Source organism: Gobio gobio, assembly GCF_949357685.1.
Source record: "Gobio gobio genome assembly, chromosome: 22".
Lineage (NCBI taxonomy): Eukaryota > Metazoa > Chordata > Actinopteri > Cypriniformes > Gobionidae > Gobio > Gobio gobio.
Genome location: NC_137118.1, coordinates 44,016,150 through 44,044,089, shown reverse-complemented (window position 1 = coordinate 44,044,089; position 27,940 = coordinate 44,016,150). Strand labels below are relative to the sequence as shown.

General features: G+C 37.6%; 1 protein-coding gene across 1 annotated transcript; it reads left to right on the top strand.

Moving 5' to 3' along the window:
- Window positions 1-68: 68 nt before the first annotated feature.
- naa25 (N-alpha-acetyltransferase 25, NatB auxiliary subunit) lies at window positions 69-27,940 on the top strand. Its single transcript, XM_079805433.1, has 24 exons — window positions 69-156; window positions 4,662-4,747; window positions 6,459-6,597; window positions 6,721-6,839; window positions 7,740-7,814; window positions 8,167-8,274; window positions 8,356-8,434; window positions 11,571-11,682; window positions 11,820-11,909; window positions 12,119-12,291; window positions 12,378-12,490; window positions 13,769-13,976; window positions 14,171-14,260; window positions 14,345-14,525; window positions 16,413-16,512; window positions 16,620-16,771; window positions 16,865-16,990; window positions 18,433-18,676; window positions 19,677-19,800; window positions 20,124-20,189; window positions 20,393-20,490; window positions 20,577-20,687; window positions 20,789-20,935; window positions 26,398-27,940. The coding sequence occupies exons 1-24, from the start codon at window positions 99-101 to the stop codon at window positions 26,518-26,520; spliced, it is 2,922 nt and encodes a 973-aa protein (XP_079661559.1). The 5' UTR covers window positions 69-98; the 3' UTR covers window positions 26,521-27,940.

The window sequence follows — 27,940 nt, the reverse complement described above, 5'->3', positions numbered from 1 at the left end:
GACACTGAATGACACGCATGACTCCAGGCTCCTGTTTAAAGTCTTTCCGGAGTGCTCCCTGTGCGCATGCGCACAAATTAATCCTGCTCAGCTCCATCATGGCGGCGAGGGGCCATGTGCAAGACCCCAACGACAGAAGACTGCGACCCATTTACGGTAAGATTCGCAACGCACCGCTGGGCTTATAGAGACTCAGCGGGTCTGACTAGGGCTGTAGGACCGACCTGTGCGTTTTCGAATTTATTAAAGCGCTGCAGGAGCTGTGGGGAGCCGGTGAGGCCTGTGGAGCTCAAGCCGCGGTGTCGGTTCCACTGCGGTGCCGGATGACAGTGCGTCCTTACGCGGTCACACTCTGAAGTTTCAGTCGGTAGAAGAAACCCTGTTTATAGTGCATTCAAACATAGAAATGCTGTTTGAATGTCAAGAGACCAGTGTTAATGTCATTTGATCAACCGGCTCATTACCTGTACGAGATGTCAAAGAGATTAACTGCCTCAGTAGTAGCCATTTGTGCTTTAATATTTAATATTTTCTATAGGTTATGTGCATATAGTCTTAGACAGATACTGTAAATGCTTAATGATTGATAAATGCTAAAAATATATGTGAAGTTACATTATAGATGAACTTATAGTCTGAATTATCTGACACTGACCTGCTTATTGTCTCCCAGAGATTATTATAAGCTCCTTTGTTTATATTATTATGAAGTAAGGCGTTTAATTTAGGGAATTCTCGTCAGTGGTGCAGGAATACTCTATAAATGGCTTTAACTGCTTGAACTCTTAAACTGAATTGGTCTGAATGTATAGCTTTGAGGAACACCTTGAGGACATTTGTGTTTTAACTACCAAATTTATGTAAAATCTGACTGTATTTCATGTATATTATAACACATGTATGTTAATGCTCATGCATGTAGTACGCAATAATGTATTTGCATATTTTGTGGTGCTTGCATTGCAGAGTAAATAAATCTGTGTCTTCTGTTTAAAGTTACATGGTTATTGATTTAAGATGCAAGTTTTCATTAAATAATATTATATTTAAATTATTTAATCATTTTTTAATACAAACTAGAAAGCTAAGTAACCAGGACCAGAATTGTATAATTAAAATGTATATAAAATGATTTTCAGATATAATTCTGAGTTCAGACTGCGGATTTGTCCGCCAATTGTATAATATTTTTTAAACAGTTTTGAATGGAGTATTCATCTCAATAACTTGCTATTGTTCTACTACACTAGAAATGCAGCGTTGTGCATGTGAGGTTTGTCAAGATCAATAGATCAATGATCTTTATTCTGCTGCTGTGTGCAGTCTTGCCATCCTATTGTGTGAAATCGATCGCTATTGCGTGGGTGATTGATTCGAAATATAACTATTTGGATGTAAGAATGGACACACATGGAGCTGTTCTCTTGTAGAAAGTCCAAATCTACTGTCTGGCCTGGTTAATTTTGGCATCCAGCTGTCATGCGACATGGTCCTGTGTTTTTAGCAGAGAGGCTCATGGGAAGGGAAGGGAGGGGGATCCTGCATCGAGCAGCCGGTGAGAGAACGTTCTCACAGTCAGGGGTCTGTCTGAGCCGTGCATGTTTTGAGTGATGCAGTGCCGCATGTCTGCAGGCGTTCGGTCCTGATCGCTGATGCTGTTAAACCATCACTTGGGGTTTAGCATCATTGAATGTACCATTTTTAAAGCTGTCATATTTTAAATTACTGTAGCATTTTATCCACTTATAATGCCACTCAAGGTTTCTTGCACCACCAACGGACTTTGTTTGACATTTTTTTGGACCGTTTCAATGTGCAATAGAGGTAAACATGCTGGTTAAAGGGATAGTTCCAGTAGTTTGTCATCTTTTACTCACTCTCATGCTGTTCTACACCTGTAACTTCATTAAGATGAGTAAATCGTAACAGAATATGATTATTTTTTGCTAAATTATGGTTAGTTATTGGTCTAGTGACATTTGACTAGCACTCATTAGTCTTAACTAGGAGTGTAACGATACCCTCATGTCGCGATTCGATACATATCACGATACTATATTATTGCGATAATCCTAAACATATGGTAAAAGGTTAACAACAAATTTACTGTTGATTAAAATGCTAAATTTAATATTACATTGGGGGTGGAAATGGCTTGGACTTGGTGCTGGTCACCCAATGCATAAAATAAAAAGCTGAAAATACGTTTTAGACGAATATGCTTACACTCTCACTGACTTATTTACTGGTAACATAAGACATTCGGCATTATCAGGGTTAGGGTTGGGTACCGAAACCCGGTGCTGAATCTGAGCGCAGATTTCGGTGCCACTTAAATTCAAACGTGTTTTTCCGCTTTTGCTGGCGCAGAGACAGAAACGCTCAGCGCTCGTCACATATCACAACAATTCAGTGTTTTAAACCACATAATGTTTATTTTAGGTTTCAGACATTTAAATGCTCATAAGTACCAGCAAAAAACACACCCTGATGTCTAAGGAAGCGGCAAAAACAATCCTTTCAGACAGTTATAACTTGACTACGTGTTTTATTCATATTAGATACGCATTATATAGTAACTCTATAGTTTACTCTATTCTTCTCTCAGTTTACCGGTCACTTACTTTCATGTATTTCATGAGACGTGAATTAATTTACGTGATGTAGGCTAAATCCAACAGATACGATTCTCTGAGGCGCAAACTAACATGGCGCCGTCCATCGCGCAGTATAGATCAACTAACACACATTCACTCACACATATTTGAAAATCAGAATATTAGAGAGTTCATGACATAGTTAGCAAGTTTGTGAATATTTTGAACAAAAAGGAAAAAGCTAAATAAATCCAATACAGCTGAGCTGTCATACAGCACTATTGTGGCAGCTGTGCGGCATGTGAGAAGCATGACGTGTCGCCATGGAAACAATAAGGTGACGCGTTCTAAAATATTTAGCCAGAGAATATGGTCATATTTCTGCAAAATAAAGCTGAAGCTTGAAGCTGGTTTGTGGCAGACCAAGAATATGACTCTGCTGTTATTACTGTAACTGTTATTTAGAGTTAAATTAGTTGTAGTTGGGTTAGGTGGTTTTAGTTTTACTGTGAATTTAAGTAAATTGTGTTTTGTATTATTTTTTAAATATGCTTTAAACTTGTAATAGTTTTAAATTTAAATAATAATAAAAAAATCAAGAAAAAGCCATTCTTTAATCTCATCCACCTCGTTTTGTGGCTCTTTTTTTAAAAAAAAAAATTTTAAGTATCGATTCAGGCACCATTTAGGCACCCGTACCGTTTTAAAAGTATTGGTTTGGCGCCGGTATCGAAAAATACCCAACCCTAATCAGGATCCACACATATTCCCCCATTGCATTATTATACGTTATATTCAAAATTATATATAGTAATTTAATGTAGTAATGAAACAAGGCTCCAGACTGTGCCTAAAACAGTCGGAAAAATATTAATTTACGACCATATAAATTTACATGTTATGATTAAAAATTGCGTGTCTTTTTACCGGCATGTTCTGTGATCAGTTGCCCATCACATCCTTTGTTGTGTTGACGTAATGAAATGAGACACCCAGCGGAAAAAACTCAGAAACGCGTGTCAAAACGGAAAATATCATGTTTTTTCAAAGCCCTCATCTCTATCGAGCAACAACGCTGACGACTGTGCCAGCTTGAGAGAGATAGAAGGCGACGGAGACGTGTTAATGAATGAACATCCCAGTACTGTAAAAGAGCTGGAAGGCCTCTCTTTCGTGCACACAACATGGGTAACCACAGCAGATAAACATGACCGATGTGTGGACGCGAACTAAACGCTAACAATTCTCGTTTTTAATTGATACTGATGGGGATTCTTATCCTCAATATATTTTAATCTTTGCTGTTTTCTGTTACTGCCTGAACTTTGTAGCGCAGACATCCATAATCGCAGGAAGATTTGTACTTCACTGTCACCTTGTACTTAAGCCACTTTTAACATGTTTGTTAATTTTAGTAAACAATTAACAAACTTTTAACTCTTTAATGTGGCCTGACAGATCGCTCAATCAGCATTTCCACCTTGGAAAGAGCTTGTATAAAACAGTTATTTCCTAACTTAAGAACAATCCTGTCGCGTAAAGTCAAATTTACCTCAGAAAATTCTCTTAAACTTGTTAGTCAGATAGAAAAATAACTATAGAAGGGGGCATTTTGCTAAATATATGCACTCTATCACATAATCCTTATATTTTTTACTTAAACTGTTGTCTTCATGAGAGAGAATGGAAGGAGCTAAGAATGAAATTCAACACTGCCCATATAATTGCATGTGAAAAATTAAAACGCGTTCATTCTTCCGTGGCACTTGAAAAAAGTATTATTTTTCCCTTATAGAAGCCAGTGGCTCCTTAATTGATAATTTTGTCTGGAGCCCTGTGACACAAACTTAAATTTTCTCTCACACAGTAATTTTCATTTTGGGTAAATTATATTCACAATACAGATTGTCACTATCCTCAATACATATTTTTGCATTTTTGTTTTACACCCCCAGTCTTAACACACACTTGAATGATGGAAACACATGGTAGCTCTTTTCAGTAATCACCAGAGATGTTGAAAACTTCCACACTGCTGCTATTGAACATGTATTTCCCTTCTAGATTACCTGGACAATGGCAATAACAAGATGGCAATCCAGCAGGCCGACAAACTGCTTAAGAAGCACAAAGATCTTCACTGTGCAAAGGTGTGTACGTTTTTACTCCAGAACTCCACGACCAGCTAGCAATTATTAATGCGGGTTAAAACTTCTGTATCCTGTAAAACAGGTCGCATTGCTTCCGTTTCAGGTCTTTTGTATGTGCTTGTATGTTAGCTGATTGCCTTTTAAAGTCCATTGACATCATACGGCTGTCCAGTGATATCCAGTTCATACTGCTGTACACTAAGCCATACTGTGTCGGTTTAATTTTGATTAATTGTGCAGCCCAATCAAATACAGTTCCCTTCTGGTCTGCTCAGGCTGCCATTGGTTCCAGTGTCCATGTCTCTCTTAAACGAATTTAGGGCCCTATGAATTCAATTTTATTTTTTTCAATTGTTAATTTTTCTGGATTCATTTTTTTCTCTCTCGTTTTTAGCTTTTTAGGACTCCATTTTTAATGCTTAAATTAAATGTTAGTAATCAAAAAGCATGTCTAATGAATTGAAATCATGAAACTTATACAATTTAACAACAAAGTTGAACAAAAATTACATTTTAGTACCCTAAAAAATAGGCCTGTCACGATAACTACTATTTGTTTCGCGATATCGTCCCAGAAATAATTGCGATAAACGATATTATTGTCATTTTAAGACTATTTTATGCCACTGAATTTATAATCCTAATATAACAGCATAATAATGCAAGTAGACCTACACACTTTCAAATGACGACCTTTTAATTCTTTAGATCATGGAAATTAAGGGTAGAAAATATATTATCCTAAATAATCAAATAAAAAAATTGAATAAATAGTAAATAAACATCAAACGGCTTTAACACTCGTCATTCTGTGTTGACATTTATATGTGCAGCGGAACAGGGGATTGCGGCTTTGAAATCGAGTCCATTTGGGCTTATTCTTCCAAACTGTTAGTAGTTGTCAGAAAAACACTACAACACCTCAAATGGCGCCTTTTTCACCTGACGATAACCGGGAACTGCCCGAGAACCACTTCTGCCTCCATCACGGAAAACATACAAAATGACAGCACAATCGAGTAAAATGTTGGTGACATTCATTATCATGTAAACATAATGGGCGATATATTGCATCACAAAAAAATTATTGAGGTCATGTACATATATTGTGCGACATATCGTATATTGATTATTGCGACAGGCCTACTATTAAATAAATGTTGTGTTCTGGAGTGTACTGGATTCCATTTTAATGGCTTATTTTTTGATTATTAAAATTTAATTATGTCTAATTAATTGAATTCATAAAAAACAACAAAATGTATCATTATTTAAATGACCTTTTTTTGTGTGTATTTTTGATTTTTCTGGCAATCAAATTAAGGCATAAAACATTAATTTAATTTGTCTTTTAATCAAATGAAATTAATATTCACATTCACAATAATATTCGCTGTTTAATATTCACAGACACAAATCTATATTGTGATCTGATTTAAGTGTATTGACCTGCTTTTTGTTTATTCATTAAAAAAAATCTGTTTTTATGACTGGATTCCAAGATTCTGTCTGTGCTTTTTGCATCGTGGAAATCATGGGGTCCTACTAATTGTCACAACGCATCAGCAGAACTGATGGATTAACGCTGTACTTCACATGACACTGTGGATAGCGGTCGGCACAAAAGGCATTGTTGTTATTGAAAGAAAAAACATAATGAATTTGACCATCTAGATTGATAAATTAGCTCTGGATGCATTTTTTTTTGCAGGTCTTGAAGTCGATTGGACTGCAGCGCACCGGCAAACAGGATGAAGCCTTCACACTGGCACAGGAAGTGGCCGTTCTCGAACCAACGGATGACAACTCTCTGCAGGCACTGACTATCCTCTACAGAGAAATGCACCGACGTGAGTGTTAAAAGCACAGACACAGAACTGAAATGCTGCAGCAAAATCTCAGCCAATCAGAACAAGCTTATTCAACATCGACTAATACCATGAAACTTGTGTTTGTGCTTTTTCTTTCTGTAGCCGAATTAGTGACCAAGCTTTATGAAGCAGCAGTCCGGAAAGTTCCAACGAGCGAAGAGTACCACTCGCACCTCTTCATGGCCTACGCTCGGGTCGGAGAGTACAAGAAAATGCAACAGGTTCTGTTTGTGTTCGCTCTGGTGACATTAATCATTACATCCTGTTTATAATATTAAGTAGGGCTGCTTAACTTGGGAGCAAAAATCTAATTGCAGTTGCGTTTTTTTTGGTTTTAACAAACAATTATTGGTCAATAACGATATGTCACTTTGCCCTCTTATTTAGACCATGTTTTAAATCAACAAAGTAATAAAAAAAACATACATTAACTTATAGACGACTAGCTAGATTATTGCATTATTATGCACTGTATAAATTAAATACATATATTGTTATTATTATTACATTGAGACGTAGCTAAATTCTACTGTACAACATTAATAGATTTCTGTCACAAACTTTGTTAAACTGAACTTTTAAAGTTTGACCTGAAAGGTTGTGAATAAATATAATTTTGAATATAAAATATTATTATAAAATATAAAGTTTCCTTTTCACTGTAAATAATTTTTTCCAGTATTTATTAAAAAGATTTTATAATACTATTATTTATGGCTTTATATGTATTTTACTACATATTTAATTTCTTCATTTTTAAAAGTTAAAACATTGGACTTTTATTCTGACCCTTAAAGGGATAGTTCACCCAAAAATGGAAATTGTCATAATTTACTCACCCTCAAGTCGTAACCTGTATGAATTTATGAGTTCCCAAATGCATGTTATACATGCAGCAAACTCAGAGCAGATGCAGAGATGGAGTTTGTGTGGAGCAGCGTTTGCTGTGAACCGTCTCGGCAAACACCAGATCATGAGTTGCTTGCGTGTAAATGAACACAGTGATGATAATCACAATTTAAAATTGATATTTCAGTTTAAATAGGGCTGCATGATTAATGGTGAACCTCCAAAATCATTGTTTATGTTGAAAGACTTTTCTGTCTCTACACTTCTGACAGGCTGGAATGGCGCTGTATAAAATTGTCCCCAAAAACCCGTATTACTTCTGGTCGGTTATGAGCTTGGTGATGCAGGTATGATTGTTTTCTCACTTGCATAAACGATACATCCCAGCAAGCAATTTTGTGTTTAATAGACGTCTAACCATTGCCCAAGAATAGACTAATCATCTAGAACATGTGAAAGAAATGAAACCAGACATCTTATCACTGTTGACTTTGCCTACATGATGGAATATCATACATCTCGCAAGTTATTTAGTCAAAAAAGACATGTAACCAATTTTATTTTGGCTAGATATATATATCGGGTCTATAGTTAACCGAGACGGCTATTGCTTGCTGGGATATCATTTATGTACAAAATTCCCTTTCCAAAGTCCATCAGTGCATTTCTCCATCATCAGCCATGTCATTTGTGTTTCAGGCCATCTCGGCACAAGATGAAAAGCTCTCTCATACCATGTTCCTGCCGTTGGCTGAGCGTATGGTGGAGAAAATGGTTAAGGAGGAGAAAATAGAAGCAGAAGCTGAGGTAGGACGTGTTATCGATAATCTGTTTCTGTTTATTGCAGCCGTATAAAGTTTATGACACATTTTCCATGGGCTGTTCCAGGTCCAGCTGTACTTCATGATCTTGGAGCGTTTGGGGAAATATGTGGAGGCGCTGGAGGTGGTTCAGGGGCCACTCGGAGGTGAGGAGGAAAAAAATGTGTTCTTCAAAGGAATATTCTGGGTTATTTCCAGCTGAATGTCTTTTATATTGCTTGTGTAATAGCACATAATAGCTCGCATCTCTTTTTGGTATAGAAGAACCTGCATTGTACATAGACATTATTAGGTTGAAAATAACTTTGAATATATACTACAGTTCAAGTCTGGGGTAAAGGGATTTTTTTAAAGAAATTAATAATATTTAGAAATTAATATTATTCAGCAAAAAATGCATTAAATTGATATGAATGAAAGTAAAGACATTTATCATGTTACAAAATATTACTGTCAACAAGGCTCAACGCTAAGGTTTTTTTTTTTTGGGGCCACCACAAAAAGAAGCAATAAATCAATCAATAAATAAAAATAGTTATTGTTTTCATTGTGTTTGAACCATGCAACCTTAAAGGGAAAGTTCACCCAAAATTTTAAATTCTGTCATGTTTTTCCAAACACAAATGAAGATATTTTGAAAAAAGTTTGTAACCAGGCTGCTTTGGGGCACCATTAACTTCCATAGTAGCAAAAAAAATACTTTTTTAGGGCACTATTGACTTTGTTTCCCCCATTATTCAAAATATCTTAAATTCATATAGGTTTGGAACATCATAAGGTTGAGAAAATGACAGAATTTTCATGTTTGTGTGAACTATGCCTTTAATAAATAAGGTTATGACACCAAATTTCAGATACTAGTGAAATTTCACAATTGTCGATTCCAATAAGTTAAGATATCAATCAATAGAGGCTTTTGCACCAGAGGAACATTTTCATAGTTCCTAGAACTGATTGCAGAAGTAACCATTTTTTGGTGTGTTCGCACCACAGGAACAATTTTAGTTCTAGAAACCTTTTGGGGGAACTAAGGGCGTTTTCACACCTGAAAGTCTGCACCAAGGTCCGAACCGAAGTTCATGTTTTGATACTTTTTATATATACGGTTAGTTTTGGTTTGGTTTCACATTACAATTATGCGAGCGGACTAAAGAACTTTACATGACACACTTGTGTCCACTCGTGATCATCTCTGTGGGCTGCATCTTCACATTGATTGGTTTGTAAACGGATGTGCGTCTGACGTCAGCGTCTTTGACAAGAATGAATGAACGGACGCATATCGTTGCCACTATTGAACAGTGCGCATTGCTTGACTATTTTTTATTCGTTACATTTAAAAGTGGACATTTCAAGCTTTATATAGGCTACACATATTTCTCATGTTTGAGACGAGTAGCCTGCTGAGTTTCGGTTTATTTGAGACGCGCTCCAGTTCATGTGCAAAGCATGTGATCGCTCCCGCGATTGTCTGCTATAGATTATTTGCTTCTTATTTATTAAATCCAGGCAATTATCTGATTAAACGTTGATTAAAATTAAGATACAATTTATACAAAACAAAATTCCCATTAAAGAAATGCTTTCTAAGCAAAATCATACAAAATTTCGTTCAAAATTATTTCTGACTTTCTGTCTTCTGACATATTGCGCATATTTTCACTTTTCATAATCAATGTAGCCTAGATTTAATTTAAAAATAACGTTATAATATTTAAACATAAACAGGAGCTTCCTGTAAATGGTCTGAAAGTCCAAACCATACAGAAAATACTTTCACACTAGAAACGAACCGAACCTTTGTTCAGTTTGATCCGGACTGAGACTACCTCTTTTCGTCGGACCAAATTTCGTCTGTTTGGTCCGGACCGTGGTCCAGGGGAGGTTTCACACCTGCAATTTTGATTCGGACCAAACTGAAAAGTCCGAAAATCCGGACCAAACAAGGTAGGTATGAAAACGCCCTAAATTAGCTCCCACTTTAGAGTAGGGTCTAACCCAGCACAATAGGAACTACCAGTGACATTAGTGTGCGCTGATTGGCCAAACGCATGTGAAACACCAGTACCCGCCATTTAAAAAAAAAAAGCTGTGCACGCACAGATTATAGCCTATATATTTACTCCACAAACTAACTCTACGAACATGCAAAACAGTGATAGATGGACCTCAACCTTTACGCTAAGGAGAAAATCCAACGCAAATTTGAGAGGACCAAGCGAAACATGATAACCGCATTTCTGCTCAGCTAGCGACATTGGACATCAACCACACAGCAAACGCTAATAAGTTTTCATATACTGTCTACTTTCTTTGTATAACAGTTGTATCTAATAACATATTAGACAGGACTATTAAATATCATAAACGAATGAAGACGGCAAACGGGAGTTTGTGTGTATCAAAACAAATGTCTGCCACACCTTCAAAATAAGTAACAACAACAAGCGCGGCTCTTGTTTTCAGTGGCTCTTCAGGAAGTGGACGAGGGAAGTTTATATGGACAGACCCTCACTCCCTCGATTCTATTTCATATTTACACTTCAGGCAGCTTCATATACCACAATGCAACATGATTGTGACCACAAACAACTCTATGATATTTTAATTATTTTTAAAAACATTTAAAACAACACACACACACACACACACACACACACACACACACACACACACACACACACACACACACACACACACACACACACACACACACACACACACACACACATATATATAAATATATAAATATATAAATATATAAATAAATAAATATATAAATGAATAAAATAAAAAATAAACAAACTCCATAGTGGATTCCAAGTGATCAAGGGCTTAGGACGTTCCAGTACAGTCCATAGCAAAAGTTCTGCCAGTAGTGGGCACTCATGCAATGTAAGCAATGACACACATCCGGGTGAAAGAGACGGAGGGAAGTTAGCAAATGAAGGGCATAATAAAAACGAACTGGAACGCAGCACAGGAAAATGTCCCTAGGGTAACATTTCGTTCTTGGAACCGCCCTGGTGGTGAGTTCCTATAACTACCCGGTGTGAAAGCCCCTAATGGTATCTGTACTTGTATGATGTTTTCTGTTTATGTGGAGAATCTCAAAATAAAGTAAGGGGGAAAAAAATCTTGCAGACTCCAAATATTTGGCGTGTACAGTGTGCTTCTACCATTAACATTGATTTTAGTATTTGTACTGCAAAGAATGTGCAAACCTTCTCCATTTGCATATTTAAATGTCTCAGTCATTTGCGTTGTGATTTTCTCTCTCAGAGAAGCTGACCAGTGAACTGCAGAGCCGTGAGAACAAATGCATGATGCTGTATCGCCGTCTGGAGCGCTGGGCCGAGTGCAACGCGCTGTCCTGCAAGCTGCTCCTGAAAAAGTCAGTCAACTGCTGATTAGTTGACTTTCTGTTCCTTGAACATAAATAGCTACTTCTGAGTTAGGTTGTTCTAGTTCAGCAATTAATTTCCAGTGCGTAATAAGGTGTTAATCGGTAGGTTTTGTTTCTCTCTGCAGCCCTGATGACTGGCAGTTCTACTTGCTATATTTTGACTCTTTGTTCCACCTCATTGATCAGAACTGGACGCCTCCACAGGAAGGAGCTCAGTACGTAAAAAGTTAATTGCATGCAAATATTGAGCTGGTAAAGCGTTTGTCACACTGGAAATGGAAGGTCAAGGACACTGCATTGTCGGTGATATTCCATCTATATTGAGCCTAGTATACATACTGCATACTAGAAAGTAGTGTGCCATTCTGAACACATCCTGTCTCGTGTTCTCATGCATTCTGGGTTGTTTCTCTCTGTGTTGCAGTTCTGCAGAAGGGGAGGTGCATGCCTCCGTACCCCAGTCCGTCAGCTTCATGAAGGAGCGACTGGCCACAGAAGATGCAAAGGAGTCGAAGCATCTGAGAGGACCATACCTGGCCTGTCTGGAGCTCATCAGACGGCTCAGAGAGCGGAGCTGTCCTGAAGCACAACAGCTAGGTAAAGGATGGGACGGGGCGGTTTACACACAGCACAGGCTGTATGTTTGCTGTGTGTTTCTGACGTGCTTTCCCACCCTGACGCAGGTGACCCTCTTGAGCTCATGTTCCAGTTCTTTGTGAAGTTTGGAGACAAGCCATGTTGCATCACGGACCTGAAGATCTTTTTGGATCTACTCGCACCTGACCAACATGTGCAGGTTAGCACAACAAGATGCAATGCATATTTTTCATTTATTATATTAGTACTGTATGCATGTATATACGGTGCTGTTCAAAAGTTTGGGCTCAGTAAAATTTAGTTTTTGTTTGAATTTTTTGGGGAAAGAAATTAGTGGTTTTATTTGGCAAGGATGCATTGAATTGATCAAAAGTGACTAAAGATTTTTACAGAATATTTATAATAAATTAGGTTTTGAACTTTCTATTAAAGAATCCTGAAAAAAAAATGTATCGCGGTAGATGTGTGCGAACTGTAAAATGTGTTTTGGAGCATGTGTACGAATAATAAATAATCCCAGCGGATCAGTTTTCTTAAATGTAAGATCATAAGTCTTCCATACATTAAATGTCTTAATGATAATTTTAAGGCATCTTTTATATTTTGGGGATGGAAAAACATAAATCACGATACTGCCTAATGGGATTTTATAAAACTTCAAAAGGCAATGATTTCATTAAATAAATTCGAGTGCTTCACGTTTCAAAGCCTGAACGTGGCGCTGTTGTGCTTTCTACAGGCCTGAGATCAGTTTGCAATCAATGAATAGCACACATTTATGCAGAGCGATTGCTTAACTAATGCTGATCAATTGTGACTGTTTAAATAGTGTTTATATAGTAATATGATTTTTACGGTTGTAAGAATGCATATTTCATCTCCCTTATCTGAATTTGAATGAGCATTCTCCAATAATAAAGCATAGACATTTCAAAATAAGAGTCCTAAGTTCTAAGGTCTTCTCCTGGCCAGAGGAGAACTGGCACCCCGACTGACTAAATATCGAAATAAATCTAATTATTAAACTAAATTAACCATATAAACTAAATTATTGCTCTAATTACTGATATAAAGCCCACACTGTCACTGTATGATAATTGAAATTAACTGATGACATTTTTTCTCCAGAATGGCTAGACGGCTGAATAAAATTATGCTGCATTATTTTCCTGTTTAACACTGTAAAGCTGCTTTGAAACAATCTGTATTGTTAAAAGCGCTATATAAATAAAGTTGACTTGACTTGTTGCATGAAGCTAGCTGAACAAACTCTTGAGTTTCAGAGTAGGTTTAGATTTGACAAATCCAGATAAATCCAACCTGGTTTAGATCAACATATTAGAATGATTTCCGAAGGATCATGTGACACTGAAGACTGTAGTAATGATGCTGAAAATTCAGATTTGATCACAGAACAGAACACTTAGACAGGAAAAGATGTTCTTGAGTGTTTCTAACTTTCTTGTGACTGTCTCAGTTCATCAACAGGCTAATGGAGGCCGTCCCACTGGCTGCTCCAGGAGAGGATGGTTACGCCTTCCCGGCAGACACACGGGCTCTGCAGAGACATCTGTGTGTGACGCAGCTCAGCCGATGTCTGGGTCTACAGCATGCGCCCAACACCGAGGGCAAACTGAGCCTCATCAAAGAACTGAAGGCGCATTACCGGCACGGCTTACAGTTCGGTAAGCAGATGACTAGGCAGGTTGGACTATTATAACTTCTACCTTTATGAATGACATAATCTGTGATAATGTCAGCGTCTTATATTTTCCACGGCAAGCCCTAGTTATATTTCCTTTTAAACATTTCACATTGATGTATTTTGATGTTCTGTTTTACAGCAGTCTTACCTTTTCCTGTTTTATTTCTGCTCTAGGGACGTCGTGTTTAAAAACAGAGCTACAGTTCTCAGATATGTATTGTCTCATGGCGGCTCATGTCTATATAGACCTGTGGATTGAGACGGGTGCGTGTGCTCCTCATTTTTAGTATCCGTTTTGATTAAAAGCTTTCGTGTTATTGATGATCGAGTGCGGTGTCTGTGTTGTAGGTGATCAGAACATGTTGTGGCAGTGTCTGGGGCTGTTAGAAGAAGGTCTCTCCCGCAGTTCCTCCAATGCTCAGTTCAAACTGCTGCTTTTGCTTCTGTACTGCCGTCTGGGGGCTTTTGAGCCAGTGGTAGATCTTTATTCCAGCCTGGATGCCAAGCACGTCCAGCACGACACCATAGGGTAAGAACATGGCGACTACAGGGAACAAATATATATTTTATTCATATTTTAAAGGATTGGTTCACTTTAAGGTGAAAATCAGCCCATGATTTACTCGCCCTCAAGATATCCTAGGTGTATATGACTTTCTTCTTTCTGCTGAACACAATCGGAGATATATTAATAAATATCCTGATATATCCAAACTTTATAATGGCAGTGAACAGGGCCCACATGTTTGAAGCTCAAAAAAGTGCATTCATCTATTATAAAAGTGCTCCCGGGGGATAATAAAGGCCCTCTGAAGCGAATCAATGGGTTTGTGTAAGAAAAATATCCATGTTTAACTTTATTAAGTAAAATATGTAGCTTCCACTAGACTGCCTTCTGCATTGAACTTACGAAAAAAGGGTAACTGGCACAAGGATGACGTTTGGCGTAGCGTACGCGTTTTGAGCTGCGAGAGGCGTTACACTTTCTTCATAAGTTGAATACGGAAGGTGGTCCGCCAGAAGCTAGATATTTTACTTTATAATGTGTTCAATATGGATATTTGTCTTACACAAACCCATCGATTCGCTTCAGAAGGCCTTTATTAACCCCCCCGAGCCGTGTGGAGCACTTTTATAATGGATGGATGCACTTTTATGAGCTTCAAACTCAATGGACCCCTGTCACTGCCATTATAAAGCTTGTAAACATCAGGATATTTATTAATAAGACTCTATTAATAGAGTCATATACACCTAGGATGTCTTGAGGGTGAGTCAATCATGGGCTAATTTTCATTTTAAAGTGATCTAACCTTTTAAAACAACATTAAATAATGTTCCAGGTCTCCCTGGAAGAAGAGATTTAATATCTCAGTGGGATCTCCTGGTTAAATAAAGGATAAATAAATATAATTAAATAAAGTTTTAAATATATGTTCTGTCTTATTGTGCACAAATTCATCTGTGCACCTTATTCTAAATTTTAAAGAGCATTTCTTTGGCAAGATGCAAGTTTTATGACATAATTGAATACATTAAATATTGTACTTGTACTCCAAAAATAGTGGAAAACCAGGTATTCCATCTAAAATATAAATTTTCCAGGGCATATTTGTGCACCTCAAAACCGAGAAAAACCCTGTAATGTCAAGAACGCAATAACTTCACCTCTGAAACTAGTCTGTTTTTGATGTAACCAAGATGCAGGTGTTAATTTAGTACTATTTATATCATAGTATTTATTATTTTATGTTTTCTGTTTATTTATATATTTATTTATTTATTGGTACACAAAGTAATAGATTTGTTTAAAATATACTTTTCTATTTCGGTTTTAGCTTTTCTATTTTGTCTTTTATATACATTTTTAGGTTGTTTTTTTTCAGTAATTCAATAAAAAAAAACAATAAAAAGTCCTAAAAAACCTAAACTTACAGAAAACTAGGACTGTCTTAGCAACTAACTGAAATAAAACAAGTTTATCTTATATTTAGAATTTATTTTATTTGAGCTTTATTTCATATATATAATATAAATTTAGTTTGTTAACAATAACAACACTGGTGAAATAAGTTTTTTTTTTTAACTTTATGTTAACAATATTAAATACACCAACAAATAAATGCAAAAAATCTATTGCTTTGTGTACCAATGACATTTTCTTAATGAAAAATACTGAATTTGTATCCAATATAATACAAGAACAGGAACTTTACACCTATTGAGCTAATAATATCATACTGTAATTTATGATCAAATCCCAAAGTCTTGGAATTACATGACATTATTTTAGTACATCACATTACGCTTTATTAAGTTAAATGTACTAGCATGCGGTTTGTTGTTTTCTCTACAAGCGTTCCTTGTCAAATATCACCCATGCTAATGCTGTTCTTTTGGTTCTGTCTTTGTCCAGGTATTTATTGACCCGCTATGCAGAGTCTTTGGGCCAGTTTGCTGCTGCTTCCCAGTCTTGTAACTTCTCCCTCAGGTTTTTTCACTCAAACCAGAAAGATGTGCGTTGTTGTTGTTCTTTTTAAAGAGGTTTTCATTTATGTACAGAATCAAAATGACCATTCTGTCATCATTTTCTTGCACTCACGCCGTGTGTTTGTTCCTGCAGACCTCAGAATACATTATTCAAGCATATAAGTATGGTGCTTTTGAGAAAATCCCTGAGTTCATCGCCTTCAGGAACCGACTCAATCACTCGCTGCACTTTGCCCAGGTGCGCACAGAGAGGATGCTGCTGGACCTCTTCCTGGAAGCAGACATGTTAGTCCCTCTATCTTTACCTGTCGTATTTAGGTGGGATTATTTTGAGAGCTCTTTAGGTTTCATTGTTTTTGTCGTCTTTTCATTGCACAGATCATCTCCTCTAGAAGAGAGCGTAAAATCAATGTCTCTATGTCCGGAAGAGGACGACATCCCATGGGACAACTTAAGGGACAACCGTGACCTGACTGTTCTCGTCAGCTGGAACCCTAAAGACCGGTACATTAAAAAAACATTTAAAGAGGATCTATTGTGCTTTTTTACGTTCAACTTTCATTAGTGTGTAATGTTGCTGTTTCCAAAGGCAGTTCTTCTCTATATCAGTGGCAAACAAATGTTGAGAATCCTAAAAGATTCCTCTGATCCTAGACCAAGTCTTTGATCGCCATATTGACATGTTCTCCGATAGCCGATTAATGACCGTTCTCTCTCTCTCTCTCATCTCTTCGACAGTGAGTGACCCTCCTTCCCTCACTCACTCGCTTCATTTGCTCCAGATGAATATTGTTGCTGTTTCAGGGCTTGAATTTAGCTGTGGGATTGCGCGTATTGTGCATAATTTTTACTCATTCCCGCAGATTTTGTGCTCACGCTCAAAGTGCGGCACATAAAGCCGCCTCAGCAAAAATCTAATTTCTTTTTCGCTGCTTATTGCGCTTAAACAGTTAATTACACACAAAATGCCAAAAAAAATACCATTCTTGGAGAGTATTCACGTAAACACAGTCAGTTCTGTTTTAAGTGAACGTAAACAGTTGAGAAAGAAAACATGTGTAATGGATCTGTGCGTCAGGTCTTAAAGGGATAGTTCACCCACAAATGAAAATTAGCCCATAATTTACTCACCCTCAAGTCATCCTAGGTGAATATGACATTCTTCTTTCAGACGAATAAAATAAGAGTTATATTAGACCAGAGCCGCGTGGAGCACGTTATTTGATGGGCAGATGCACTTTTATGGACTTCAAAAACAGAGCAACTTTTAATCCAATTCTAATGCTTGGATTAGCCTGGACTTTTGTAATATAACTCCGATTTTATTCGTCTGAAAGAACAATGTCATATACACCTAGGTTGACTTGAGGGTGAGTAGATTATGGGTTCGTTTTCATTTTTGGGTGAACTATCCCTTTAAAGTGACAGCAGCCTAATAAACCTGCTGCCAAATTATGAGAGAATATTAAAAATATCTATATGGCAATTTTTCCCCGTGTTATTAATGTCAAAATTGTGACCAGTGAAAATGCTGAGTGGCTGGTAACTTTGGAAAACCACAAGCCACAGTGACTGGAGTTGGAATAAATCCTACAGTGTGCACCCGGCGTTGGTTAGTAGTTTGTTGAGACTTGCGGTTATGGTAAGGGGTGGGATATTTCCTAGACATGATCAAAGTGCTGGTCCAGCCAACCAATCAGAGCACATTGTGCTTTTCAGAAGGAGGGGCTTCATAGAGACAGGAACTAAACAGAGCGTTACTGACAGACTGGGAAGAGAGGAGCTGCAACAATGGAGAATATGGGGGAAATAATGTGTTTTTTTTAACATTTAAGCATGAAAGCCTGTTCTAGTAGAGCCCAAAAAAAAAACATCAAGACTTTGAAACAGGGCCTCTTTAAGCATTCATCTGTTTCAATAATGATTATATTGATCACAAATTGTAGGCAGCTGAACGAGGAGCACAAGCAGCGCTCTCTAGAGGACGAGACCCTGTGGTTGAGGTTGCGGTCGCTTACTCTGCGGCTGATTGGCTGTGTGTCCACGATGACCCACCCGCCGGCAACACGTAACTCTGAGAAGACGACTGAAAACGGAGTGGCAGGCAAACCGTCTTCTCTACTGTCGCTGATCTCCCAGCTTGAAAACACGCTAAACCAGGCCACACAGTTCACGGAAAAACAGCTGCAGGTCAGAACCGTTAGAGAGCGTTTAGCAGATGCAGTTAACATGTTTTTATCAGTTGCTTAATTTCTATTTCAGTCGAATTGAGTTGAGTAGCACCTGATTGATATCAAAAGGCCAGAGTTTAGACTATCAGCATCAAGTCTGGTCCAGTGTTGTTTATTTAATATTATAGTATTTATTCAAATTTTGACTTTTTCAATTTTTATACTTTCAGTTTTCCTTCAATTTGTTTTTGTATTTTTATTTATTTTATGCCTATTTAGCTTTCATTTATTTGTTTCTTTTTTAGTATTTTAGTGCTATAACTTATTTCAGTTAGTTGCTAAGGCAACATTTCTAATTTTCACTTCAATTTTTAGGGTTAAGATTTTCATCTATTTAGATATGATTTTATTTCAGTAATGAAAAGCTATATTTATTCTTAACAGATTTTTCATTTATTTTGTTAACTCAAAAAATATATATATTTTTAACTTAAGAAAAAAAGATTTAATAGATCGTTGATTTAATCGTTAGCATGTTGCTTGGAGTCGATTGTTTTATTTGTCATAACACAATGAAACATGACACTGTGCGACAATTTTTGTCTAGACTGTCATACAAAGGAATTATGAACACATTAAAAAACGAGAGAACCAACAAAATATTAATAACTGATTATGTTGTAGTCAATGCGAGCTTTTTTTTTCTATGCAGTTTTTTTGTTGTGCATATCACAATAGAGCCTGTGGCTGTAATTAGCTTTTTTTTGGGGTCAATAATTTTGTCATAAATACCGTAACCAAGTTGTTCTTTTGTCATATTTAAAATATAAAATAACATAAAATATTTCTCATATTTTGATGGTTTAATCAAACTTGTAGGATCATTAAAAACAAATGTGAAATTTACAGCTGCGCCAAGCTGAAAGTTGGCCAAGAGAACTGTGTGTCATAAAGCAATAGCTGTAGTGTGCAGACGGGCCAGTGTTGATGTTTGTTCTGTATGTTGTGTTTGACTGCAGTACCCGGTTCTGGGTCCCGTTTCGTCTCGGCTGGCTCAGGCTCTGTCCAGCGGTTGCTGTCAGTGTCAGCTCTCCTCCCTACAGCTCCCACTCCACCTGCAGGAGCTCGAGTCCGCCGGCCTGGGTGTGTTACTTCACCCCCTTATCTACAGTTTGAGATTCAGCAGATCTGTTTATAAATGACCATCTGCTTAGCAATCCTCTTTGATTTTCATGCCAGTTAATTTATTCTGCTACAATCATGGAATTGATATTGAATTGATTGGGATTTATTTTTAGTTTATTTTTAAATATATAGAATAATATAAAAGTTTAATTACTTAAAATTGTATCATATTATTTGTCATGTATTTTTTATTCCATATTACCATATTACATAATATCTGTAATGCTTTAATTTAATTTGACTGTTTTGATTGTATTATATTAATACTATTATATTTTCAGATGAATCAACAGAGCTTCAGACACAAATATCAAATCTTTTCAAGTCTTTAGCAGCACAACTTCAAGGTATGTCATGATTCGGATGACGTTGTGTTAGATCATTTTTGGTTATTTTCTTTCACTAAAATGGAATAACTGCTTCTGAAATGATTTATTTTTTTACTAATGTAACCACGTCCATATGGTCAAGGAAAATAATAATAAGCCTACTTTCACCATCCTATCTTATTACAAATGGTTTCAGGCTTTTTTTCTGTATGCTTTTCCAGATATGTTGGGAAAATGTAAAGGGGATCTATTAGAAGTTAAAGACGATCAAAGCAAGACACAACCCTTTTTACTGGAGAATCTAGTCTACTTTGTTGAAGTGAGTCTCTCGCCATTAAGATTTTAAGAGATTACACAGCTCTCTTTAGAAAATACAAATAATTCATTCTTATGTTTTGGTTCCAGACCATTTGTATCGTCATATGGGTGTCTAATTACTGTGGAAGCGTCCTCCGGCCCTTAAAGTCCAGTTTACAGAAGAAGAAGAAAAAGAAAAAAGAAGCCAGCACTGTAACGGTAATGCTTTGATTTCTGTTGAAGCTTTCTCCTGAGTCAATATTTATGAAGCGTAGGGTTGGAGGGAATGTGGGTCACTCTTGTTTATGTCTCCCACACAGCCGGCGGTGCTCTTGGCCTTCCAGGAGTTCAGCGGCAGCTTGCAGAGTCTCCTCAACCAGGCCCTGGAGCTCATCAAGAGCCAGGAGATCAGCCTGACGGCCCTGAAACTGGGAGCCCTCAGTCTCCAGGGACAAATTCAGTCTGAGGTGAGTGACGTCAGAGACCGCTTTGGTCCTGATTGTCTCAAAATGCCAGACTTTCAGGTTGTGTTCACACTTGGCATGTTTGCTTTGATTACAACGAACCCTGGTGCGATTTACTCTCTTAGTGCGGTTCATTTGAATAAGTGTGAACGCTGCCATCTGAACCCTGAAGCGCACCAAACAAGTGGACCCAGAAATATGAACGCAACACGGGCCAAAGACATTTAAATGAACCAAAAATGACACAAGATGTGACCCTAAAAAAGTCTGAATGTTCAAGCACATTTGTTTTTTCTCATCATAGCTGCTGTGTTTCCTATCACCGTTCGGCACAGGCGTCAGAAAGCGTCTCCTCGCAGCAGATTTTCATCTGTGTGTGACGGATACGCTGTTTTGACTCCTTTACACATTTTATATAGCCTGGTTAAAACCAGACCATTCTCAGTAGTAACTGAGTTATGGTCTGGCAAAGCTTCATAGACAAATCATTTCCAAAGGGGCGTCACCAACGGGCGTCGCTCAAATGCCTCTCGGCGCAATTGGATAGACCTCAAACCAATCAGAGCGATGAGGGAGATGACGTATGCAGAGCGACGGAGAAACATCTGAGACTCTGGCCGTTTCTCATATGCGTTCTTGTCTGTACTTGTGTTCTCGAATAGGAAATGTCCCCGGTTTCCATTTCAGAAATCTGGTCACCTTACCTAAATCACATATTAATGTTTAATATATTATTTTTAAAATGTAAACGAAAAGAGGCAGGGTGTTTTATACTTCGTTTTATTATAAATATACAAGATAATCAATGTAGGCCTAGCTACGCGTTGCCTGAACCACATTCGTGTGGCTGTTATTATGTTTAATTTTTATTTAATTTTTTTATGAAATGAGGCAGTGGTGTTTTATGACATATTTCGTACACGAACTTCTGACTTGCGTCCGTGACTTACCAAGTTTGACTCCGGAGAACGAACTCCCGAGGACGGGAGGACACTAGTCCGCCTACTCTGCTATTGGACAAGCAGCGTTCTTGACATCACTCAGTATATATGTAGTGCAGGCAATGCATATTATCTTCAATGCATGTTTATAACAAAACGAAATATAAAAAAACCCCAGCCTCTTTTCGTTTACATTTAAAAAACACACACACACATAATATAGGCATAATATAGGCTATGTATCACTGTAATAAATTAAATATGACACAAAACACAACCCAGTCTCTTTTTGTTAAATGTCAGTTTATGTGTGATCATCAATAGCAATTATAAAAGTATAAGTAAAAGGTATAAGAAGCTATAGCATTGTATATATACAATAAATAAAGCAATTCAGTCAAAGTCAGCGCTAGGAGACTACAACAGTAAAGTTTAATATCTTAAAAATATAAAGTTATGAAACTTCACTTTGCCCTCAGACAAAACGATCTGTCTAGGAACAAATTATAGATTAATGAGAGCAAAGATCAGCCGTTAGATCTACACAAGACGAGATGGTTTAACCACTACAGAGACATCAGAGCCAGCGGCAGACGGCAGAAGGACTGGCTGAGGAAAGGCACCTCTCGTGGGCTCAATGATCGATTGAGCGCCGCTGAACCACTGGAGCTCACAACTCCGAAAACGGCAGATCTAATTTTAAAAAAGGCGCTCTCTTTATAAATAAACCTCAGATTTGAGCTTTAAACAAAGGGCCAAGCTGGTATCAGACTTTTGCCGAATCCAGTCGGTAAGACAGCGATAACATCTTTTTTAGATATGAAGGCTTCGAGTGTTGTTCTTTGCTCGGGTTTTAACGAAAAGGAAAAGTTTAAATCGCTTAAAACAGACACGATAGCTGATTCGAACGAGAGATGCGGCAAATCTGCTAACGTCGCTGCGCTGTCGTCATCGTGTAAAGCCCGCCCCAACGTTTCTAATTGGTGCCGCGATTTCTAGGGTTTAGAAATGGGCTTGAATGGGGTCTTTGCCAGACTACTTGCAGAGCAAATCTAAATTTGCCGGAAGTTGTCTGGGTTTTCCCAGGCTACATTTTATAAGCTCTTCGAGTTCTCAGCTGGTCATAATACCATCATATCTTGGCTACGCACACACAACGAGCGCGTTTAGCCCAGCACACAGCAGATGTTCAGTAAGTTCCGTCACAAAATATGTCATAAAAGCCAACCAATCAGGTTTTCAACACATCCCTGTGCCTTTTTTGTTCGATATATTTAGGTTCAGTGTTAAAATGCCAATGTGAACGCTAAGCGGACCAGGATTAAATGTATTATTATTATTTTATTTGGTCCAGACCAAGTGAACTGTGAACACACCCTAAAGTCTCGTCCAATAAAATGTATGTAGTATTATAGTATTCATTCATATTTTAAATTAGCTTTTTTTATATATATTTTCAGTTTTAATTTCAGTTTTGTGATTGTCATATTATTAGTTTTGTATTTTTTTGTATTTCTATTTAGTTTACATTTTTTTTATTTTTAGTTTAGTAATTTCTTGGAGAGTTCTTCAGTCCTTTTAGTACTGCAACTAAATAAGTTTGTTTTTTATATATATATTTTTTATTCTAGCTTTTTTAAATTACCGAAAACTATTATACTGATATTTAAACATTTTAAACCGTTATATATATTTTTTTTTTTTATTTGTTAATAAATATGTTAACATATTTTGTATTCCAAAAAATACTACTTGAGAATAATTTTCTTAAAGTTACAACCTCCAACTTGTTCTAAATATCCAAAGGTAAGATATTACATGTATTAATTTCTGTGATTTACACATATACATTACTACTACTACTAGAGTTAAATAAAAGAGAACGCCCAAATGAATGCAACAGACCTCTCCATCTGGAGACAGGCATCTGAAATCGCATGAGTACTAGATTTGAATTTGAACTTTATGAACGTTAAAATAAGTATGTTCCATATACTGTATAAATGTGTGTATTATGAATAAAATTTGGATGTTCTACATCCGCCATGTTGTTACTGTCACTTGACCTACCAGCGTCAATTGCATCACATTCATAAATCCTCTCCTCTGGCCTCATGGGATATAAGTGTATATACTGTGTATTCGGACATACGTTGGTGTACTGTTGTTTGCGAACTATATAGTAGGGAAGTATTTGATTTTGTAAGCAAAGAGGCTCTTTAAAAATAACACTGCTCATTAAAAAAAGTCAAGCCAGTCACCACAAAAATGGTGATTTATTATGATTATGACGGCCTTTTAAGTGTTTTTCATTGAACATTCTAGGGCTGGGCGATATGGCAAAACATTTAAATCTTTGTTTAAATAGTCAACTCTTAATCAACCATCTGGTTAAAAAGTTCTATTCCAAGTGTGCACACCTGAAGGGATGATCATGGTGTAAATGTAAAACAAATGACTTATTTGTTAAATATAATAATAATAATAAGGAAAATATCTTAAGCCTATCCTATATAGTCTAATAATGTAAAATAAGAAAAATGCTAAATATTTCTTAGCCAAAAAATTATGGCAAAAAATAACACCAGTAATAGGCTGTTTTTACAAAGCATTTGCTGTTAATAATAGCCTGTCACCATCATGCAGACATGCAGTAGTAGTTTCTTTGAGCTATTTTTCCTATTGTCTGTGTTTGGTGGACGTGTTTGGCTGTTGCACTCGTGCACTCTTCAACATAATATCGCATTGTGAACTGCCGCTTAGACATGATGTGTCACACGAGAACGGTTAATCAGGCGCACCATCGTGTGTTCGGATCATTTTCTTCTCTTAACTGTTGTCATTGCTGTACATGTCTCAATGTAACATTTGCTAACATTTTTCTTCAAAAACCGCGATTTCTTGATTTAAGAATAATAAAATCCCGGCAAAACATTCAATTCAAATGAATCGAAATCGCCCTAGAACATTCTTACAAACTTCATGGAATGTATCTTAAAGGGTTAGTTCACCTAAAAATGAAAATTCTGTCATTAATTACTCACCCTCATGTCGTTCGACAACCGTAAGACCTCCGTTCATCTTCGGAACACAAATGAAGATATTTTAGATGAAATCCGATGGCTCAGAAAGGCCTCTATTGGCACAATGCACTTTACACTCTCAGGACCAATAAAAGGTACTGAAGACATTGTTACAAAGTCCATCTCACTACAGTGGTTCTACAATAACTTTATATAGCGATTTAGAAGTTTGTGCGCAAAAAAAAACCCTAAATAACAACTTGTATAGTGATGACCGATTTCAGAACACGGCATCATGAAGCTTCGAAGCGTTATGAATCAGTGAGTCAATTCAGCGGTTTGGATCGCCAAAGTTACGTGATTTCAGCAGTTTGGATTCGAATCATGATTCGACTCACTGAATCATAACGCTTCGAAGCTTCATGATGCAGTGTTTTGAAATCGGTCATCACTATACAAGTCATTATTTAGGTTATTTTTGCGCACAAACTATTCTCGTCGCTTTATAAAGTTATTGTAGAACCACTGTAGTGAGATGGACTTTGTAACGACGTCTTTAGTACCTTTTATGGGTCTTGAGAGTGTAAAGTACATTGTGTCAATGGAGGATTTCAACTAAAATATCTTCATTTGTGTTCCGAAGATGAACAGAGGTCTTACGGGTGTCGAACGACATCAGGGTGAGTAATAAATGACAGAATTTTCATTTTTGGGTGAACTAACCCTTTAACCCTCTGGGGTACTTCGGGTCAAAAATTACCCGAAGCGCTTTATAAAATGTTAAAAATCGTAGCTTCATCGGAATGGTCCGAAACCTGGTGACTTTATTGGTACTTGGTATATGAACACCCCAAAAAATTGGGGACAGGATTTGAAAGGTCTAAGTGGTCGTAAAAAAAATCACACCCAGGACCTTCGGGTCAAAAATGACCCCCATAGGAAATGAATGGGAAATTGGCAAAAATATGAAAATACAGGGTTTTTTTGTGCATACAATCTACAAACCAGCCAGGATGCAGAAAAAAAGGGCTCAACAGTGAAGGGGTGAATCTCTAAAACATCAAGAGTGCAAAGCAGACAAAAAAAATCACATACACACAAAAACACAATTAGCTTTTGGAATGGCACGCGTTCATTTGTGTGTGCGTGTGTTTTTGTGTGTATAAGAGTGTGTGTGTGTTTGAGTTTTTTTTGTCTGTTTTGCACTCTTGATGTTTTAGAGATTCACCCCTTCACTGTTGAGTCCGTTTTTTCTGCATCCTGGCTGATTTGTAGATTGTATGCACAAAAAAACCCTGTATTTTCATATTTTTGCCAATTCCCCATTCATTTCCTATGGGGGCCTTTTTTGACCCGAAGGTCCTGAGTGTGACCCATAAATGAAGTACCCCAGAGGGTTAAGAGATTTCAGATGTTTCATGAATCATGTGAATGCAATCTAAGGAAACAGTCAAAGAATTGGTTAGCATGTTTGTGACCGCTGTTTTCCTGCTTCATTCAGGCGGAAGCGACCTTCACGAAGACGGCCATGGATAAGGTGCAGAGCAGCTACCTGCGTTCACTGCAGGAGATCGGGGAACTGTTGAAGAAGAGAGCGGACACATTGAAATCCCTCAAGATCTGAGCGCTCCATCGATCCACCATCCGATCCGGTCCCTGACCCGCACGGCTCCATGCGACGGCGCCCTCGGTCCCTAACTCAGTCTGTGAACTCAGCTGGTCGAGATCTCCCTCTCTTCCTATTTATCCGTCTCATTACTCACGTACAGATTACAGGCACACTGTAAAGTTGAACAACGGCTTCAGCACAAGCATCTACGGTGCTCCCGGCAGCACTTTTAAGCGGAAACGTAACTTCATATCCCTAGCGAAACTACATAGGCAAATGAATAAGCAATTTTTAGAAGTACTGCTATAAATTATTGTACATAGTGTGAAGATAAAGAATATCAACGAGAACTCCTTGGCGAATTAAAGTGAACTGCTTTGTCCTTTTTGTCGATGTCTTGCGTTATTGTCTCTCTCACTTCCCAGCCGTAGACCTCGTGAAACCCCTCCCGACAATTCGTTATTCGCCCTACCGGTGCCACTCCGTATCGCAAGAAGCCGACTTCCAGACTGACACTCTGCGACGCGTTCGCTAAAGTTTCGCGCAAACTTTCGGTAGGGGTGGTGCGAGTATCCGGATGCTTTGGGTGCTTCGATTACGATATTTCTTTGTATATTACAAATGACTTTACTTGAGCCACAAGCGTTCGAAATGTAGCTTTCCCGACGGTTTGTTCGGAATCGTCACCGCACGGAAACAAATGCGTCAACGTAGCGTTGAGTGCTACTTGAAAGACATGGTGAGGTCTGGGAAAGTTTGTGTGTGTTTGTTAAATTGATTTGGAATTGGTTTTATGCTTACAGTGGCGGATGAATGGGTTTGTCTTTGGTTGGGCCGAGTTGTTTACTTTTGAACTCTAACAAATTGTTGATTGCACTGATGATGTCCCTTCAATGATGAGGTTTTATTATTGTTGCATACCAAAAAGGTCTAAATTAGCCTTGCGTTAACGTCGCAGTAGAGACTGAGGTAGGTTTTTATACGACTGATTTGTTGATGTCTACCGGGAAGTGCAACTTGTTTACAATGTTTCCGAGCGCCATTATGAATCATGTTTATAGCGTGTGTTATACGGTGTGCTGCAATCTACTAGCTTTCACTGCTTTATACCTGCTCGGGGAGGGGGGGTGCTTTTTTCTCTTTTGTCAAGCTTTTTTATTTTAATCCAACACGACGGGATACAGGACGAGTTGTGCAGCGAGCGGCTCTTCCATCGCTCCGGGACCGAAGGGCTCATTTCGCGTCCTCGCCGTCACAAAGCACGAGGACGACGAGCGCTTCTGAACTGAGGAGGTCGTTTCGAGACGTCAAGAGGTGGTTGGAAGTGTGTCGGCTGACGAATTCTTTTGTTAGGGAAATTGAGAAAATACAAACAAAAACACTGGAATGTGAAAAGGAGTTTCTGTTTTTTAAATAAAAAGTAAATGTTCCACAT

Excerpts from the sequence above, each read along its gene's own strand:
- naa25 (XM_079805433.1), top strand. The coding sequence starts at position 99 with ATGGCGGCGAGGGGCCATGTGCAAGACCCCAACGACAGAAGACTGCGA. Across the intron at positions 14,261-14,344 it reads AGACCTGTGGATTGAGACGG|GTGATCAGAACATGTTGTGG; the intron begins GTGCGTGTGCTC and ends TCTGTGTTGTAG. Across the intron at positions 20,190-20,392 it reads TTTAGCAGCACAACTTCAAG|ATATGTTGGGAAAATGTAAA; the intron begins GTATGTCATGAT and ends ATGCTTTTCCAG.